Source organism: Sus scrofa, chromosome 11 (genome assembly GCF_054392235.1).
Source record: "Sus scrofa isolate SSC_HxYL_T2T_F1_AM1 chromosome 11, Sscrofa_HxYL_maternal_Yorkshire_Landrace_v2.0, whole genome shotgun sequence".
NCBI lineage: Eukaryota > Metazoa > Chordata > Mammalia > Artiodactyla > Suidae > Sus > Sus scrofa.
In genome coordinates, this window is record NC_139393.1 from 12,018,371 (window position 1) to 12,035,902 (window position 17,532).

Sequence of the window (17,532 nt, forward strand, 5' to 3'; positions counted from 1 at the left end):
TAGCTTTCTAATAACCACATTTAAAAAGGAACAGGTGAGATTAATTTTATAATACATTTTACTTAACCTAAATATAATTTCAGGCGTTCCCGTCGTGGTGCAGCGGAAATGAATCCGACTAGGAACCATGAGGTTGCAGGTTCGATCCCTGGCCTCGCTCAGTGGGTTAAGGATCCGGCATTGCCATGAGCTGTAGTATAGGTCACAGACACGGCTCAGATCTGGCTTTGATGTGGCTGTGGAATAGGCCAGCAGCTTTAACTCCAATTAGACCCTAGCCTGAGAACTTCCATGTGCTGCGGGTGCGGCCCTAAAAAAAAAAATATATATATATATATATATATATATATATATAATTTCAAAATGTATATAATCAATATGAAATATTTAATGAGATAATTTGCATTCCTTTTTTTGGTTCTACGTCTTTCAAATCAAGTATATATTTTATACTTAGAACACATACCAGCTCAGACTAGCCACGCTTCAAGTACTTGTAAAAGCTACATGTGACTAGTGGATGTTGTTCGTCGGCACAGCTTTTTTGTCCAAATACGAACTTCAGTGCTTCTCTTTAATGTTAATATAATCTAAAAGTAGAACAGTGTATTCCAGAAGCCTGCAGTATTGTAGGTCTGCAAGCAAAGATCAGCTAATTGTGTGTCAAAGATTCTTGCACTGGGTCAGAAAAGGAGGACCCCCAAGTTTCTCTACAACACTAAAGTTCTCATGCTGGCTCATATACCATGCTAGCTGCATGATTATTCATGAATAAAACTAAAATATTTTAGGAGTTCCCGTCGTGCCGCAGCAGAAACGAATCCGACTAGGAACCACGAGATTGTGGGTTTGATCCCTGGCCTCGTTCGGTGGGTTAAGGATCTGATGTTGCCATGAGCTGTGATGTAGGTCAAAGACTACATTGGATCCTGCATTGCTGTGGCTGTGGTGTAAGCTGGCCGCTGTAGCTTCAATTAGACCCCTGACCTGGGAACCTCCATATGCCATGGGTGCAACCCTGAAAAAAAAAGCAATAAAATAAAGTAAAATAAAATAAAATAAAATATTTTAATGTCATGGTACACAGTTCTGCTCCATGATAAGGAAGCACGATAGAGTCTTAACATTCAGAATTTAATGCTGGAGGTTTCTTCTCTTCTGAAATGGTAGCAAAGATAAGTGGTACAGAGTAATTTATTATCTTGGCAAGGTGTGAATTGAGATCATATCTGCTACAGGTTTGGTATATAGGAGTGAATAAGCCAAGGAAACATCAAAACATAAACAGTTCAATGAGGCATAGTTGTCCCCTATTTATTCTTGAAAATAAGGCAACTTTCATAATGGTTTCTTGTTTCTGGGTAGGCCTTGCTGGTAGCCACAAATTATTATCACATAAAAGACCTCAGAAAGTGCATCTTGAGGAATATTAAACGTCTATTTTATCTTTATCTATGAACATTTTATGACAAGCTAAACTTGCATAGTGGTTTAATAATACCCAGCACTTTTGTGATGGTCATATGCAGTCTTGAGCTCTCAATGCTAATGAGATATGTAATTTCCCTTATATTCATATTTTAACAAATCTTTTTCTCAAATTATAAAGTTTTGAGACTCACTCTTTGATACACCTATTCTTAGCTCTAGAAAAATATGACATTCAAAGACCATCATTCAAGAGTGATACCAACAATACAATATACCTTAAAATAGTACTACATCAGTCATGACTCAGATTTTGTAAACCCTTAAGAAATGTGTTCTGTTAAATAAGTGTAGATTATCTTTTTTGTAAAGAATAGTGGGAATTAGAGACGGACACTTAATGTTATTTCATTGATTATAGACCAGTACAGGATTTTGTTTCATTGTTTTTAAGTTTTGAAAGTCTTTTTTTTTTTTAAACTTCTTCAAAAAACCCTATTCTAGCCTCTACTCTTTTCCTCCATACATGTATCTTAAAATCTGAATCATTTCCTCTTTTTGTATTTACTAAAGTTATCATTTCCTTGATTTCTTTTTTTCTTTTTCTTTTTTTTGTCTTTTTGCCTTTTCTAGGACTGCTCCCATGGCATATGGAAGTTCCCAGGCTAGGGCTCGAATCGGAGTTGTAGCCACCAGCCTATGCCAGAGCCATAGCAACGCAGGATCCGTCTGCAACCTATACCACAGCTCATGGCAACGCCGGATCCTTAACCCACTGAGCAAGGCCAGGGATCGAACCCTCCACCTCATGGTTCCTAGTCGGATTCATTAACAACTGTGCCACAACGGGAACTCCTCTTTTTCTTTTTTTTTCTTTTTAGGGCCACAACCACAGCATATGAAGGTTCCCAGGCTAGGGGTCAAATCGGAGCTACAGCTGCCTGCCTGCACCACAGCCACTGCAATGCCAGATCTGAGCAGTGTCTGCGGCCTACACCACAGCTCATGGCAATGCTGGATCTTTAACCCACTGAACAAGGCCAGGGATTGAACCCACAACCTCCTGGTTCCTAGTCGGATTCGTTTCTGCTGCGCCACGATGGGAACTCCCTCTTCTGATCATTTCTAGTAGCAGGTGTTTTCTCAGTAAGAAAGAAGTATCCTCAAGAACTCAATAAAATATGCCTGTATGTTGTAGATATTCATAGTTACAGAAAAAGCTCTGTTTAAAATATATACTATAAAACAATCAAGATTATTTTTCATTATAAATGCAAACAAGCATATTGCATGTGTGCATACATTCATAAGAATATTTTAATAAAAAATTGTATTAAATTTACTTACACACTTTGCTGTACAGCAGAAGTTAACAGAACATTGTAAATCAACTATAATAAAATATCTATAACATTTTCTTAAATATTTACACAATTCAGCATACTACTGAGATCCTGGGAAACTCATATTTATCTTTATCTAATACACTAACTCTTCTTTTAGTAATCAACTAGATATATTTCCACATCGCTTAATGAGTTTTCTATGGTTGGAATTCATATCAATAACTTCTTTGCACAGATCGTTGATCAGTCCTTTTTTTTTTCCTTTTTATAGCCACACCTGCAGCATATGGAAGTTCCCAGGCTAGGGGTCGAATCGGAGCTGCAGCTGCTGGCCTACATCTCAGCCATGGCAACACCAGATGTGAGCCACATCTGTGGCCTACCTGTAGCTTGTGGCAACGCCAAATTCTTAATACATTGAGTGAGGCCAGGAATCCAACCTGCATCCTCACAGGGGGAGCATCAGGTGCTTAACTCCCTGAATCACAACTGGAACTCCTTTTTTTTTTTTTTTTTTTTTTTGACCACACCTGCAGTATGTGGAAGATCCCAGGCCAGGGGTCGAACCCTCACCACAGCTGTAGCCTGCACCAGAGCTGCAGCAAAACTGGATCCTTAACCCATTGTGCCACAGGGGAACTTCCAGTTATCCATTTCTTGCATTCAGTTTTTCCTACAACACTTTTAGGAAGATGTTCATAAAAATAAGCAATGAAAGTGAAAAATCATATTTTGAATTCTTGCATATTTTTATTAGTTTTATTTTTGCATATATTGAAAACATTACTCTGTTTTTCTCTCTGCATAGTATTTTTTACCTCAGTCTCTGTACTTATTAACTTCTCTAACTTATTGCACAGAATTTATAAGCATGCCAGATATAATGAACATTTGTTATAAATTTTTTGAGGAACATACTGCTTTTAGTGTCAATTAATGATAAGTAGACATTAAGGACATTGGAAGTAAAAAATAATTCTGGGGTTCCAGAAGACTTAAGATCTCAATTTAACCTCCCATTTTTACCTTGAAATATTTTCCATATTTTCAAAGAATTTGAGGTGGATTAAATCTCTAAGGACATTAAATTGGTTTACTTAATTGTATGCAGAGCAAAAGGGAATGAGAAATGTGCACTGAACTGACATAGAGGAAGAAAAACTGATGGGGAGAAAAATTATGTGCTGAGTCCGATGTTTCTACTAGGTTATCTAACTACCATAAAGTGATTGTGAAGAGAACATAGGGATTTCATTGTCATCCTTCTGGAACCTATTTGTCTTCAAAGTGTTTAGTTTCAAAGGGTCCTTAACTTGATATCCACTTCTCTGAAAAAAGTTCTTCATCTTGAGGAAATTTTATGCACCCACGTAGAAGAGTTAAAAAATTGTGACAAAACTGTCTAAAGACTTGGCAGCTCTCTGCAGGACTTCAAACTCAGTATGTTTGCCCATGAAGATAAAAATTGGATGCCTTCGTTTAATTTACACCTTTTCTTACGGCTGTTCATTTTCTTCAGTAGTGGAGCCAGTGGGTGTATGTGTGTGTCCGTATGTCTTCTCAAATAGCAAAAGGCTTTGGAATGATTTGTAGATAAGATTTTTTAAATAGACCTTTTTTTCCCCCATCATTGCCAAGAGATTATCTTTGTTGAAATGATAATAAATTATTATTATTATTATTATTATTATTATCCCCTTGTATATATTCTCATGTATCCATTTGCTTTAAGTTATTTCTCTATGTCTATATGTCAAAATTGTTAGGGAGCTAGGACAGTGATTAAAATGCCCTTCCCCTGTCTAGCTGTATCCCATTTCTTAACTCTCAACGTAGTAGTTGATGCCTCAGCAACCACAGCAGATTCACAGCTCCTCCTCTGTGCAGTCTCCTTTCTTGTCACAAAGCTTTGTGCATCTTTCCTTTCAATATTTTACCTAATTATACTTTTGAAACTCCTGGAGTCAGTTATATAGTAATATGCATTTAAGAAGTACTTTTTAAAATGCAGAAGCAAATGTGTACAATGTAAAGAATTATAATCACTCTGTAACCTGATTCATTACTTATATTTGTTGACATGTTCATTTTAAGGTAACACTTTGAGTCTTACAAAAATGCCACTTATGGGAATGAAATACCATGTCACAGCAGAAAAGGACCTTAGCAATGGCCTTATATTTGAGATGTGGCTACTTCAATTATTATAATGCAGTAGTATCCTATTTTACATTTGAGTGGAAGGAATTTAAATAATTGAACAGTTTGAAGGGAAATATACTTATCACTTCATAACAGCTAAATTACTCCATGCTGGCAAGTTAGGAACTTTGAGGTTTGTGTATGTACAGAGGGAAAAAAAGACCCAAGTCAGTGGTTCTTAGCACTGCCTTCAACTCCTAATCACTGGAGAAGCTTTAAAATATTACTGATGCCTGGGTCCTATCCTTAATGATTCTTCTGATATGACTGGTGCTTTTAAACAGGATTCCTGTTGATTCTTTTGTTCAGTCTGAATTGAGACCTTATAGATCTAAGTGGCACCATAGATTTTGGAGAAATAAATTCAATTCGACCACAAAAATATATTGCGTACATAAAGTATGCCAGGCACCTGCTGCCTACAAGGTCCACATAGTTAGATAAAATAAGTTCTTTCCTTTTATTAATAAGTTTATGATCTAGTGGGGAGATATATGAGTGAGAAGTCGCTGCAAATATAAATAATTATGTCTCAGAGGGAATGTTCCAAGAGTAATAAAAAGAATATTTAGTGTTGAGAAAATAATGATGTATGCTTGATCCCATTTTCATTTCCAAAGTTTTAAAATCATTTCTTTAAACACTTTAAAATTATTGCTTTGCCAACATAAATGCATATTATGGCATTGTCTCTTTTCTAAGAATAAGATCTACAACTTAGGATACCCAAAGGAGAGTATATATCATTTGTTAGGCTTTTCCTATGGATTACTTTTTCGATTCCATTCCACTTTTTTTTCCTTACAATTAGGCATTTTTGTTTACTGCTTGATACTGTTAGCCACATTTTACCAAGAATGTAAAGAGATTGGACTTTTCAACTAAAGATGCTCCCCAAATTGATTATTTGTGCTACTTTTACAACTGTCATTCAGAAATCATTAAACAAGTTTTAAAACTCGCATTCAATCCTGACATTTTTCCGAGAGGGAACATATACTTTATCTTGTGAGATATTTTATTGTCCCTTTTTTTCTTCTCTCATTTGTCATTTTTTTTAAGTAGCTGAAAGAAATAAATGTGTTTTCCTTGTTGCTATATGAGATCTATTTAACATTTGCCATAACAATGGGGGAGTAAAATAAATAAGTCTCATGCAAAATTCCAGAAAAGAGCTGATGAAAACTTGTGTTTAAAATTTCTGGGGTTCCCTTCGTGGCTCAGTGGTTAACTAACCCGACTGAGATCCATGAGGATGTGAGTTCAATCCCTGGCCTTGCTCATTAGGATAAGGACTCAGCGTTGCCGTGAGCTGTGGTGTAGGCCGGCAGCTGCAGCTCCAATTCAGCACCTTGTCTGGGAACTTCCACATGCTGCTGGTGCGGCCCTAAAAAACAAAAAACAAAAAATTAATGATAATATTAAATAAAATAAAATTTCTAGTTTTAGTGCTATTTTTATGGCTTCAGCTGTTACTTATCTAACTCTTCTATTGAAGCAGCTCCTGGCATGCTGTGGATAAAGGAGTGACACGATCCATGACCCATGCAACCCCTATAACAGGAACATTCTGTGCTCTCATGTTATACAATTCATATTTTGTGGGGAGTTCCCTTATGGTCTAGTGGTTAGGGCTCAGTGCTTCTGCCACTGCAGCCTGAGTTCAGTCCTTGGTCTGCGAACTGAGAACCCACATCAAGCTGCTGCACATGGCGGCCAAAAATAAACAAACAAGTAAATTAATGATAAAACCATATTTTACTAATTTATTCTATTATTTATAATTTTAAAATAAGTTACTTCTTTTTTTCCTGTCACACACCAGGGAAATGAATAGGTATGTCCTGGAAGTTGGTACTTATATCTCCTGTCTGAGACTTTGAGCACATTCCACACTTTGAAAAATAAAAACTTGAAACTTTCTTAAGGAAAGGCAAATGATAACATTTTTGTCACTTTAAAAATTGTTAATATTAGTTAATGTAGTTAACAGAAATTGACTTGGTAAGTTGAAAATGTCCATTATATTTGATGAGGAATTTTGAAAATCTTCAAAAACTGACTTAAAAACTGTTAACATAGATGAAATACTTTGGTCCTTACTTAGGTCAAGGCCTGCAGAGCTACTCCTGTACTCCTAGCCATATCAAGTAGGCTTCTATGGTGGAAAAAGAAATACTCATGTTTGACAACCAAATAACTAATGGAACCTAGAAAAAAAAAAGATACCAGGAAAAGTGATATTTCTTAAATTTTATACACGAAGATTTCCCTTCTGTTTTCCATCTAATGTCACTAAACTTCTGGAATTGGATCTTTGTTGCCTAAATGCTATGGCACAGTCATGTGGAATTTACATCGTCTATTTCTTCTGGTTCTATAGATACCATCAGTTATTCCTTCAAAGATACAGTGTCTAAGATCTAATCATATAAAATATAAAAAGTGAAGTTGTAGAGACATCTGGAAAATAATATGAAGCTGTCAGATTTTCGAATCTTTTATGAGAAAATTGATGTTTCAGCTAATGTTGTCTTAAAATCCTGTATCACATAATCCTATATCACAGAAGTGTTTAATATGTACCTATGTCTGAGGAAAGACATGGACAAGAGAGGGGTGGCAAGAAGAGCAAGATAGAGCCTTAAACTTTTTACCTGAGCTCAGAGGATAACAGAAAATATCTTGTCTTCTTACGTATCGAAAAAGAGAGAGAGAGATCCTTCTTTTTGTAATTCCTAGTGTTCTTTCATGTCTCCATGGAACAGGAACCCAGTTAGATTATATTTTCATGGGAGTAGAGAAATGCCTTGTTATGAGCATCCTTAGTAGGAACATTTTAAGAGGTTTTATTATGTGTCGTATGACCTCGCATCTCTGGTAATACCAAGAGGTAAATTGCATGTGAATTGCAGCTCACCATTGAATTTATGAATACTAAATTCAATAGTATTTATTGAATATTACTTATGTGGCCCATGCGTAGCAGGGGCTAAAGATTAAATATTAAGATTTAAGACCACATTTCACTTCAGAAGTCCAAGGCATACATGAGCGAGGAGTTTGCACTTCTCTGGATAAGAATTACAATACAGTTGACAATCATATCACTTAAGTCAGGGTCCATTCATGAGTACTACCGTGGTCTATTTTATATGTGAACAAGTAAAGAAAAATGTCAGGTACTCTTGTCTTTTCACTCTTTTTCTGAAGAAAAAACTATCCTTATTCCTTTCCAAGCCAGTCCATTCTCTAATGCCTTCTTCAAGATTTCCCTATCACCATTTCTCTCTTGCAGTGTTTCTCTGACTCTTTCACACTCTGAGGTCTACAACCATATTTAAGTCTCTTCATCCTAAAAACCATGAACCTGTTTTTCTCTCAGCCTCCTGTCCTAGTTTTTCTTAGCTTTTACCACAAAATTCTTTGAAAGAGTGCATTCCAGTTGCCACCTTCGCTTCCTCAGTTTTCTTTCATTGAGCAGCCCAGTGCAGTCAGGCTTTCCACCCACTGCATTCGGATCACCAAATCCAGCAAACTCTCTCTCTGTGTCTTCACTATACCTGACCTTTCTGACACGTGGAGAAATTGACAATGTAATAATAATCAAACAGTGTGGTAGGCTTCTGATGTTTTATATATTTTTAATATCTGAAAAACTTGGGGGAATAAAATAAAGTAACAGTCTCAGCGTCACAAAAAAGATCAAGAAAATTCTCTTGGACAAGACTAATCCTCTCTAATGTAAGCTTTTATTTAGGTAAGAAACTTTAAGAAAAGAGCAATTCTATAACTTCAGGCTTTCTAAGGAAGGAGTTGAACTCAAACACTAAGCCTGTCAAAAGCATTGCATGTCATCAAAGAAATTGAGGAATTGTATTGCCTGCTCATTCAGGCAACGTATGACAGTTCGGCATAAAAAAAAAAAAAAAAAAAAAAAAACTATACATTGCAAAGCTAAGTGTTCATTTAAAGGGTGTCCTCCATATTCAGAACCTTTCTGTGATCTAATAAAATTAACCATCTCCTTCTTAACAGTCTCTTGGTCCAACCACAGTACAAGTCTCTCTTGATTCTTCACAGGAGCTTTGTTAGCCTTACAATAATTTCGTAACCTGTTTCTTAGATCTGTGTCTATCTTTTATCTGATTTGTTCCTTTGGAGTCATGTTTAGGGTTGTTCGTATGTTTGGTTCTTTCCCACGTATTGAGCACTTGATGTATTTCCACTCCTTTAGTCCCCTTAACTAACGCTTGGTCATGTGACTTTCTTTGACCAGCAGTTTGAGAAGAAGTGACATGTGTTGCTTCAGGGCAGAAGCCAGAGTCAGTGATACTTCAGCACATTTTCTCTTTCCTCCACCGTGGTTGCCTGTAGCGTTCCAGACAGTGGTTACATTGTCAGTCTCGCTCCCAAAGTGAGGGTGACGGTGAAGCAGAGCAGAACACAGGTGAAGGACCTGGAGCTGGAGCACAAAATAGGCGTTTGTTCTTTAAGCCCCCGAAATTTGAGGGCTGTCACAGCATAACCTTGTCTCACCTCATTTTGGCAGAGCACACCATCATCAGGGTCTTGAAAGACAGTGACTGAAAAGCAAATGTTTATGTCTGAAAATGTAACTCTTCTGACTTCATATTTTATGGATAGTTTGGCTAGAAATGGTGTTCTGAGTTTTGTATTCCTCTTGATTTTGAAGGCATTATTTTCTCCTATCTTCTAGTTTTGCCATGGGGAAAAATAGTGTCATTCTGAATCTCGATACCTTGTGTAAACCTTTTTTTTTTCTTGTTAGCCCTGATGTTCTAAAATTTTCCTTTGCCCTGATGTTCTAAAATTTTATGATGATGTGCCTTCCTGGGGGTGTTTGGTCGTATATTTAATTTCTGGAGAAAAAAAAATAACTGTCTTTGATAATTTCCTCTCTTTCATGTTCCCTAGCCACTCTTTCTACAGCTTCTCCGTGGATATTGGCCTTTCAGCAGAAGACCTTCCAATTTCCTTTTTTCTTTATCTCTCTTCTTTTTGTTGCATCTCTTTATCTTTTTGTTCTGTTTTATGACAGATGTTTTCAATGTTATTTTTAAGCCTTTGTTATGTCTGCAATATCTTTGCATATCTAAACTTTGCATATATTTGCAATTTTTTTTCTCAGTTGCCTCACTGTCTCATTTTTCAGGTTCCCTTTTGTTGTATTTTTTCATTGCTGCTCCTAGTCTCCCTTTTCTACCTGTGTCATTCATGTTGGATGCCACAACTATGCACTGTCTTTCAAAGCATATTAGTAGCGCAGGCACCAGCTCACATGCCAGCCCTAGCACCTGCTCCAGCACCTATAGAGCTAGGGCCAGTTCTAGCATAAGGTCTAGAACTACATAAAACTCTGGGACTTTTTCCAGCTCCACGGCTAAAGACAGTACCAGTTCTAGAATTAGAATCAGCCTTAGAATCAGCTATATAACTAGAGCCAGCTCCAGAGATAGAGGTAGTTCCATCATTAACCATAGTGCCAGCTCCAGGAGCAGCTCCAAAGCTAGAGCAGATTCCAGAACCAGTCCTAGCAGCACCTCTGGGCTAGAGCCAGCTTCTGCACTGGCTCTGGGATAAAAATAGGTCCAACTGTAGAGCTCAAGCCAGCTCGAGCACCAGCTCTTGTACCAGCCCTAACCTAGTGCCAGCTCTGGCTTCATCTGTAGAGCTGATATCAGCTCCAGATCTAGAGTCATCTCCATTGGCAGTTCTCAGAGTAGGCCTGGCACCAGCGCTGGAGTTAGAGTCAGTCCCAGAACTGGAGCCAGTTCATGACCAGTTCTAGCACTACTATCTGAGCCAGCTCCGGAGAGCAAGCTAGGGCCAGCAACACACTTAGGGCCAAATTCAGCACCACAGCCAGCACTAGCATCAGAGACGGTCTTTTCAGAGTTCGAGCCAACTGAGGCACCAGCTCCCGAGCCAGTTCTGCAGCTGAAGCCAGCACCAGCTCTAGTGCCAGCCACTGGCTCTGGGGCCAACTGCCACACCAGAGCTTTCCCTACCCTCCCTTACAATGACATCATTTTGCTTTTTGTAGTTGTTTTTGTGTTTTGTATATTGTAGTTTATTATATTTTAATTTTATAATTCGCATACAATAAAATTTTAACTTCTTAATCATTAAAAATAGAAAGAAGGGGAGTTCCCGTTGTGGCTCAGTGGTTAACAAATCCGACTAGGAACCATGAGATTGCGGGTTCGATCCCTGCCCTTGCTTAGTGGGTTGACGATCCGGCGTTGCCGTGAGCTGTGGTGTAGGTTGCAGACGCGGCTCGGATCCCGCATTGCTGTGGCTCTGGCGTAGGCCCACAGCTACAGCTCTGATTCAATCCCTAGCCTGGGAACCTCCATATGCCACAGGAGTGGCCCAAGAAATGACAAAAAGACAAAAAAAAAAAAAAAAAAAATAGAAAGAAGGGAGTTCCTGCCATGGCTCGGTAGTTAATGAACCTTACTAATAGCCATGAGGATACGGGTTCAATCCCTGGCCTTGCTCAGTGGGTCAAGGATCCAGCATTGCCATGAGCTATGGTGTAGGTCACAGACACCATATGCTCAGATCCCGCATTGCTATGGCTGTGGTGTAGACTGGCAACTACAGTTCCCATTCGACCCCTAGCCTCGGAACCTCCATATGCCACATGTATGGCCTAAAAAGACAAAAAAAAAATTTAAAAATTTAGGAGTTCCCGTCGTGGCGCAGTGGTTAACGAATCCGACTAGGAACCATGAGGTTGCGGGTTCGGTCCCTGCCCTTGCTCAGTGGGTTAACGATCCGGCGTTGCCCTGAGCTGTGGTGTAGGTTGCAGACGCGGCTCGGATCCCGCGTTGCTGTGGCTCTGGCGTAGGCTGGTGGCTACAGCTCCGATTCAACCCCTAGCCTGGGAACCTCCATATGCCGCGGGAGCGGCCCAAGAAATAGCAACAACAACAACAACAAAAAGACAAAAAAAAAAAAAAAATTTAAAAATTTAAAATTTTTTAAATAAAAATAAAATGATAATAATGATGAAAGGATCTTGTATTTTTTTTCCTGAGCCAATGTATATGCATGGATTATATTTTTTTGAATAATGTTAAAATATTTTGCATCAGTCCTTAAATTTTGCTGTGTCTCTTCTTGTCCCTTTCAACTGCTTCTCTTTCTTTCTTTTTTTTTTTTTTTTGTCTTTTGTCTTTTTTGTTGTTGTTGTTGTTGTTGCTATTTCTTGGGCCGCTCCCGCGGCATATGGAGGTTCCCAGGCTAGGAGCTGTAGCCACCGGCCTACGCCAGAGCCACAGCAACGCGGGATCCGAGCCGTGTCTGCAACCTACACCACAGCTCAGGGCAACGCCGGATCGTTAACCCACTGAGCAAGGGCAGGGACCGAACCCGCAACCTCATGGTTCCAAGTCGGATTCGTTAACCACTGCGCCACGACGGGAACTCCTGCTTCTCTTTCTAATCTTAAAAATGTAAATGGTCCCCCAAAATTAGCCTAGGTGTTTTGATCCCTTTGTTTATTCCTCTTTGGAGACTTTTGCCTAATGCTGTGCCTCAGTTAATATGTCCATGTAAATAATTCCAGATTCTGCACTCCCCTTATGTATACCACCATCACTCTAAATCAGCAGACATAAACTGAAGGCAACCTTATTATTTTTTCCCAAATGTGTACCTGTCTTCTTCAGTATTTTCATAATATTACCATTCTCCCTGTCATCCGTATTAAAAACTTAGTAGGAGTTCCTATCATGACACAGTGGAAACAAATCCGACTAGAAACCATGAGGTTGTGGGTTCGATTCCTAGCCTCACTCAGTAGGTTAAGGATCTGGCATTGCCTTGAGCTGTGGTGTAGGTCGCAGAGGTGGTTCGGATCTGGCGTTGCTGTGGCTGTGGTGTAGGCCGGCAGCTGTAGCTCTGATTCGACCCCCAGCCTTGGAATCTCCATATGCCAAGGGTGCAGCCCTAAAAAGCAAAATAAAGTATAAATAAAACAAAATAAAATAACTTAGTAACCTTATTTGAATCTGCTCTTCCACTTTAATCCTTAAATCCAGTGTCTCATCCAATTCTGGATCTCCTCTTTCCAGAGTCTCTTACTTTCCATTTCCCTATTCCAAATCCTGGTTTAGGTGCCTATTGTCTCTCTTCTAGAAGGCTATGTAAAATAGTTTGCTACTATTTCCTCTTGCTCAAAAATTACATACAGTTCTCTTGTGGTGCAGCAGGTTAAGGATCCATCATTGTCACTGCAGCAGCTTGGGTCACTGCTATGGCATTGGTTCAGTCCCTGGCCCAGGAATTTCTACATGCCACAGGCATGGCCACAAAAAAAAATTACAAGTTTCTTTTCTAAAACTTTAATTTTTTGAATGAAGTCTTACAGTCATACATTTTCATTGGCTTTCTCTTTCTTTAACCCCTATTATTTGTATCTTAGCTCACACTTATTTCTAGGGTTCCTTTATCAACTATTACAAATTAGCATCTCATGGGCTGAAGGCACCTCCACAGATTTTTGTGTTTGTTTAGAACAGAGGTTTTTTGTTTGTTGGTGTGTGTGTGTGTGTGTGTGTGTGTGTGTGTGTGTGTGTGTGTTAGGACCATACCTGCAGCCTATGGCAATATGGAGGTTCCCAGGCTAGGGGTCAAATTGGAGCTACAGCTGCCGTCCTACACCACAGCCACAGCGACGTGGGATCCGAGTTCCATCTGTGACCTACACCACAGCTGTGGCAACACGAGATCCTTAACCCATTGAGCAAGGCCAGGGATTGAACCCACAACCTCATGGTTCCTAGTTGGATTCGTTTCCACTGCGCCACAATGGGAACTTCTAAACAGAGTTTTTAAAACATGTAACTCTATGATAGTTTAGATACGGTGTAATTTTGGATGCATATGTCATATCTGATTATGTGCTTGGGAAATATGTTCTTGAAAATCCTACCCATATTAAAAGTTATAGGAGTTCCCATCGTGACTCAGTCGTTAATGAACCTGACTAATATCCATGAGGATGCGGGTTTGATCCCTGGCCTCACTCAGTGGTTTAAGGATCCAGTGTTGCATGAGCTGTGGTGTAGGTTGCAGAAGTGGCTCGTGTCCAGCATTGCTACGGGCTGTGACATGTCCGGCAGCTGCAGCTCCCATTTGATCCCTCGAATGTCATGGGTGCGGCCCTGAAAAGACAAAAATAAATGAATAAATAAATAAAGTTATGAAAGGTCCTTGGTGTACAAACAGTATCATGAAAAATTAATATTTAAGGGGTTGTCTATAAGAATCTGTTCTTCAGAGTGGTTCTTGTTACATAAGAATCAGTTTTCTCTTTAAGCTAGTATCACAATAAATGTCAAGTATTCCAGAGACATCTTTGCATTTTGTGGGATATTGGGTTTAAATAAATATAGGATAAATAATGGGAATATGCAAAATATGTAAGGATGGTTGTAAATCATTTTGAAAATGTGGGGGAAATGTTGCCTGTAATTGATTTCCGCAGAAAGTATTTGGACATTTTAATAAGCTCTGTAAAATGCAATAAAGATCTTGTCATTTGGACAAATTTTAGTAAAGGTAATGGTAGTTCAAACACAATGACCTTTCTAAAAACAGAAAGAGTCATTTAGGCCTTTATAAGATCATTACTGCTGCCCCAGACTATTGCATTCCTTTTGCCAAGTTGTTGATTCTCTCTCCTGGGAAAATGTAGATTCATGATTTGCACTTCTATGATTCTTCACAAATTTACCTAGAACAGAGAATATTTGACTGAATTCCTACTTGGAGGACCACATTTATTCTCAGCATGTGTGCAGAGCTTTAAAAGGGAATGTGATCAGAAGAGTGAAGGGTTGGCATGGAGATGTTTGGTAAAGCTGAATTTGTGGCCATATCTTGTTAGTAGAAAATCATGGGCGTTCCTGCTGTGGCTCAGTGGTAATGGTCCCAACTAGGATCCACGAGGACATGGGTTCAATCCCTGGCCTCGCTCAGTGGCTTAAGGATCCAGCGTTGCCGTGAGCTGTGGTGTAGGTTGCAGACGCGGCTGGGATCTGGCATTGCTGTAACACTGGCTTAGGCTGGTAGCTGCAGCTCCAGTTCCACCCCTAGCCTGGGAACTTCCATATGCCCCAGATGTGGCCTTCAAAAGACCAAAAAAAAAAAAGAAAGAAAGAAAAAGAACAAAAGAAAAGAAGAGAAAAAGAAAACCATGGAAGTAGTCTACAGATGAGTGGCATGAGTGATCAATAGGAATTTTTAATAAAAATGTATTAGGCAAGTATTTATTTATAGTACTATTGCAAGGCTTTACCAGCTATATTAAAAAGACCGAAACATTGAAATCACTAAAATAAAGAGCCAAAAATTATTTAAAGCATATTGTACATACACCATAGGAAGAGTGTAAAGTAAGCAATATATTTTCCTAATGTGAAACGTTATATAACAATCATTTATAATGATGAAACTGGAACTGTCAGATTCACAAATACATTCTAATCTAAATCATCAAAGAGATTACATCTGTGTATAGTTTTAATATTGTTTTTATCTTTTTTAGAAATTTCAAAAGGATTAATTTGTAATATTTTCTATGTAATTTCCAGTCATTTGGACTGCACATGTCCATAGAATATTTCATTTCCAAATCAATCAAAATATGTTGTTTATCTTTCTAATTTTTATTTTACAGTCATAATGAAAAGTCTCTATACTAGAAAGTAGAGTTTTTTGATCCCAAGTGTTTCTAGTTTTCTAGTCCTTGTCCAGTTCCATTACTAATCATTTGGTCTCTTCTGGAAGGAAGCTTTGGGCTGAGAGCTCTCAACCCTGTGATCTCACTTTCTGTCTCAGTCTGTATCAAGCCTGGAATTTACTGGAAATTCATAAGCACCTTCTTAACTATATAACACAGGGCAGCTTTTTAAAATTAAATTTCTTGTAAAATAACATTTGTTTAAAACCTTTTGGAGTTCCCATCATGGCGCAGCAGAAACGAATCCAACTAGGAACCATGGGGTTGTGGGTTCGATCCCTGGCCTCGCTCAGTGGATTGAGGATCTGGCGTGGCCATGAGCTGTGGTGTAGGTCATGGATGTGGCTCAGATCTGGCGTTGCTGTGGCTGTGGTGTAGGCCAGAGGTTACAGCTCCAACTGGACCCCTAACCTGGGAACCTCCATATGCCAGCGGTGCAGCCCTAAAAAAAAAAAAAAAAAAAAACAAACTTTTAAAAAGATTTGGAAATAATGTCACGTGGAAGTATTAGCATCAACATGGTCCTTAAACCAGGTGTTACTTCCGGTCTACGTACTCATTTTTCTTACACCTGCTTTGCTTTCTCCTTTAGGAATGGCAAAATTCTATTCAGAAGAATGCAGGACTTGCATTTATTGAACTCATCAATGAAGGAAGGTAATTAATTTTACAATTTTTGGAAAACTAGTCAGCATACATTTTCGTCCACTGGGTGACTTCTTTTTCCTACCATCTGTTCCGAAAATTTGTAAGAAGATATATTTTAGTTAAATAATTTATCGCACAGGTACGTAAACTTTAAAGGAACAAAGTTTAAAATGTTAAAACGTATTTATTTGAGAGCAGGTATAAAATAAAGGGACAAGCTTTATAAGATTTTTGTGGGATCTGAGCCATGTCTTACCAAGCAGTAAAGTTGTTTTACACAGATCAAGTGAACCCAGTCTGTAGTCCCATCTGCTCCTCCATCTGTTTCCAGAGCCATGTTCAGTGTTTACTCCCTCAGCCCACCTCAGTTCATGTGAAATAGTTTTATTTGAACATGTCATGCTATCTGGTATCCAACTAAAAATGTGAGGGAAGTTAAATAAAAATATAGCAACTATAAGGATCTGGTTAAGAATTTACTTATACGATTGTTAAAATGATTCTGCGGTAAAGATCATGGTTGAACCCACTGTTGCATTCATCACTTATGATAAACTTGTCTGCCATGAATTTCCCAATACGTTATTGGAAATGGATACATTAAGACGGATGTAACTGTTGCCATTTTGCCACATACAGCTTTTATCACCCAAAGACTTGCATCCTTTACAACTTGAGTTTTTTCTATGATATCGTCCATTCTTTGGAAAATAATGACAGAAGATTTGGCATAATCTATTTCTTATTCAGAACCAGATTTAATTAAATCGGTAGGGAAATAATGTTACTGTATAAAAAACTTCTCTTCATCAAGGGAGGAGTCATGGAAGAATATTTTGTAAGAAATTCCTTGAAAATTAGTTTGTATATGCTATAAAAATCCATTTAACAGTTAAATGCAATTTAATTTTTTTCTATCAATGTTTTATGAGAAGCAGCCTCTGTTTTTATAACAATTCATCTTAACTGTGTATTTCTCATTTAGATAATTCATGATTAAATTATTTATAGTCATAATACTACAACTCTATTAAAATAAATTTTGTATTTTTCACTGTCAAGTAAAAGATGCAGGGAAATATTATTTTTCTTTTATAATATAAATAATTATTTAAAAAATAGTAGTACAGT

The 17,532-nt window shown here is 38.2% G+C and overlaps 1 protein-coding gene across 21 annotated transcripts in view; it reads left to right on the forward strand.

Annotated features, from left to right (window-relative positions):
* NBEA (neurobeachin) overlaps nucleotides 1–17,532 on the forward strand; it is a 644,629-nt gene that overhangs the window by 296,159 nt on the left and 330,938 nt on the right. For all 21 annotated transcript variants that reach the window (XR_014819172.1, XR_014819171.1, XM_021065197.2 and 18 more), the window contains one exon: nucleotides 16,346–16,410. Coding sequence is in view for 19 of the 21 variants with exons in the window: in XM_021065197.2 (XP_020920856.2) it covers nucleotides 16,346–16,410 (65 nt within the window). In the remaining 2 variants the exon portion in view is untranslated. The remainder of the gene's footprint in view (nucleotides 1–16,345; nucleotides 16,411–17,532) is intronic.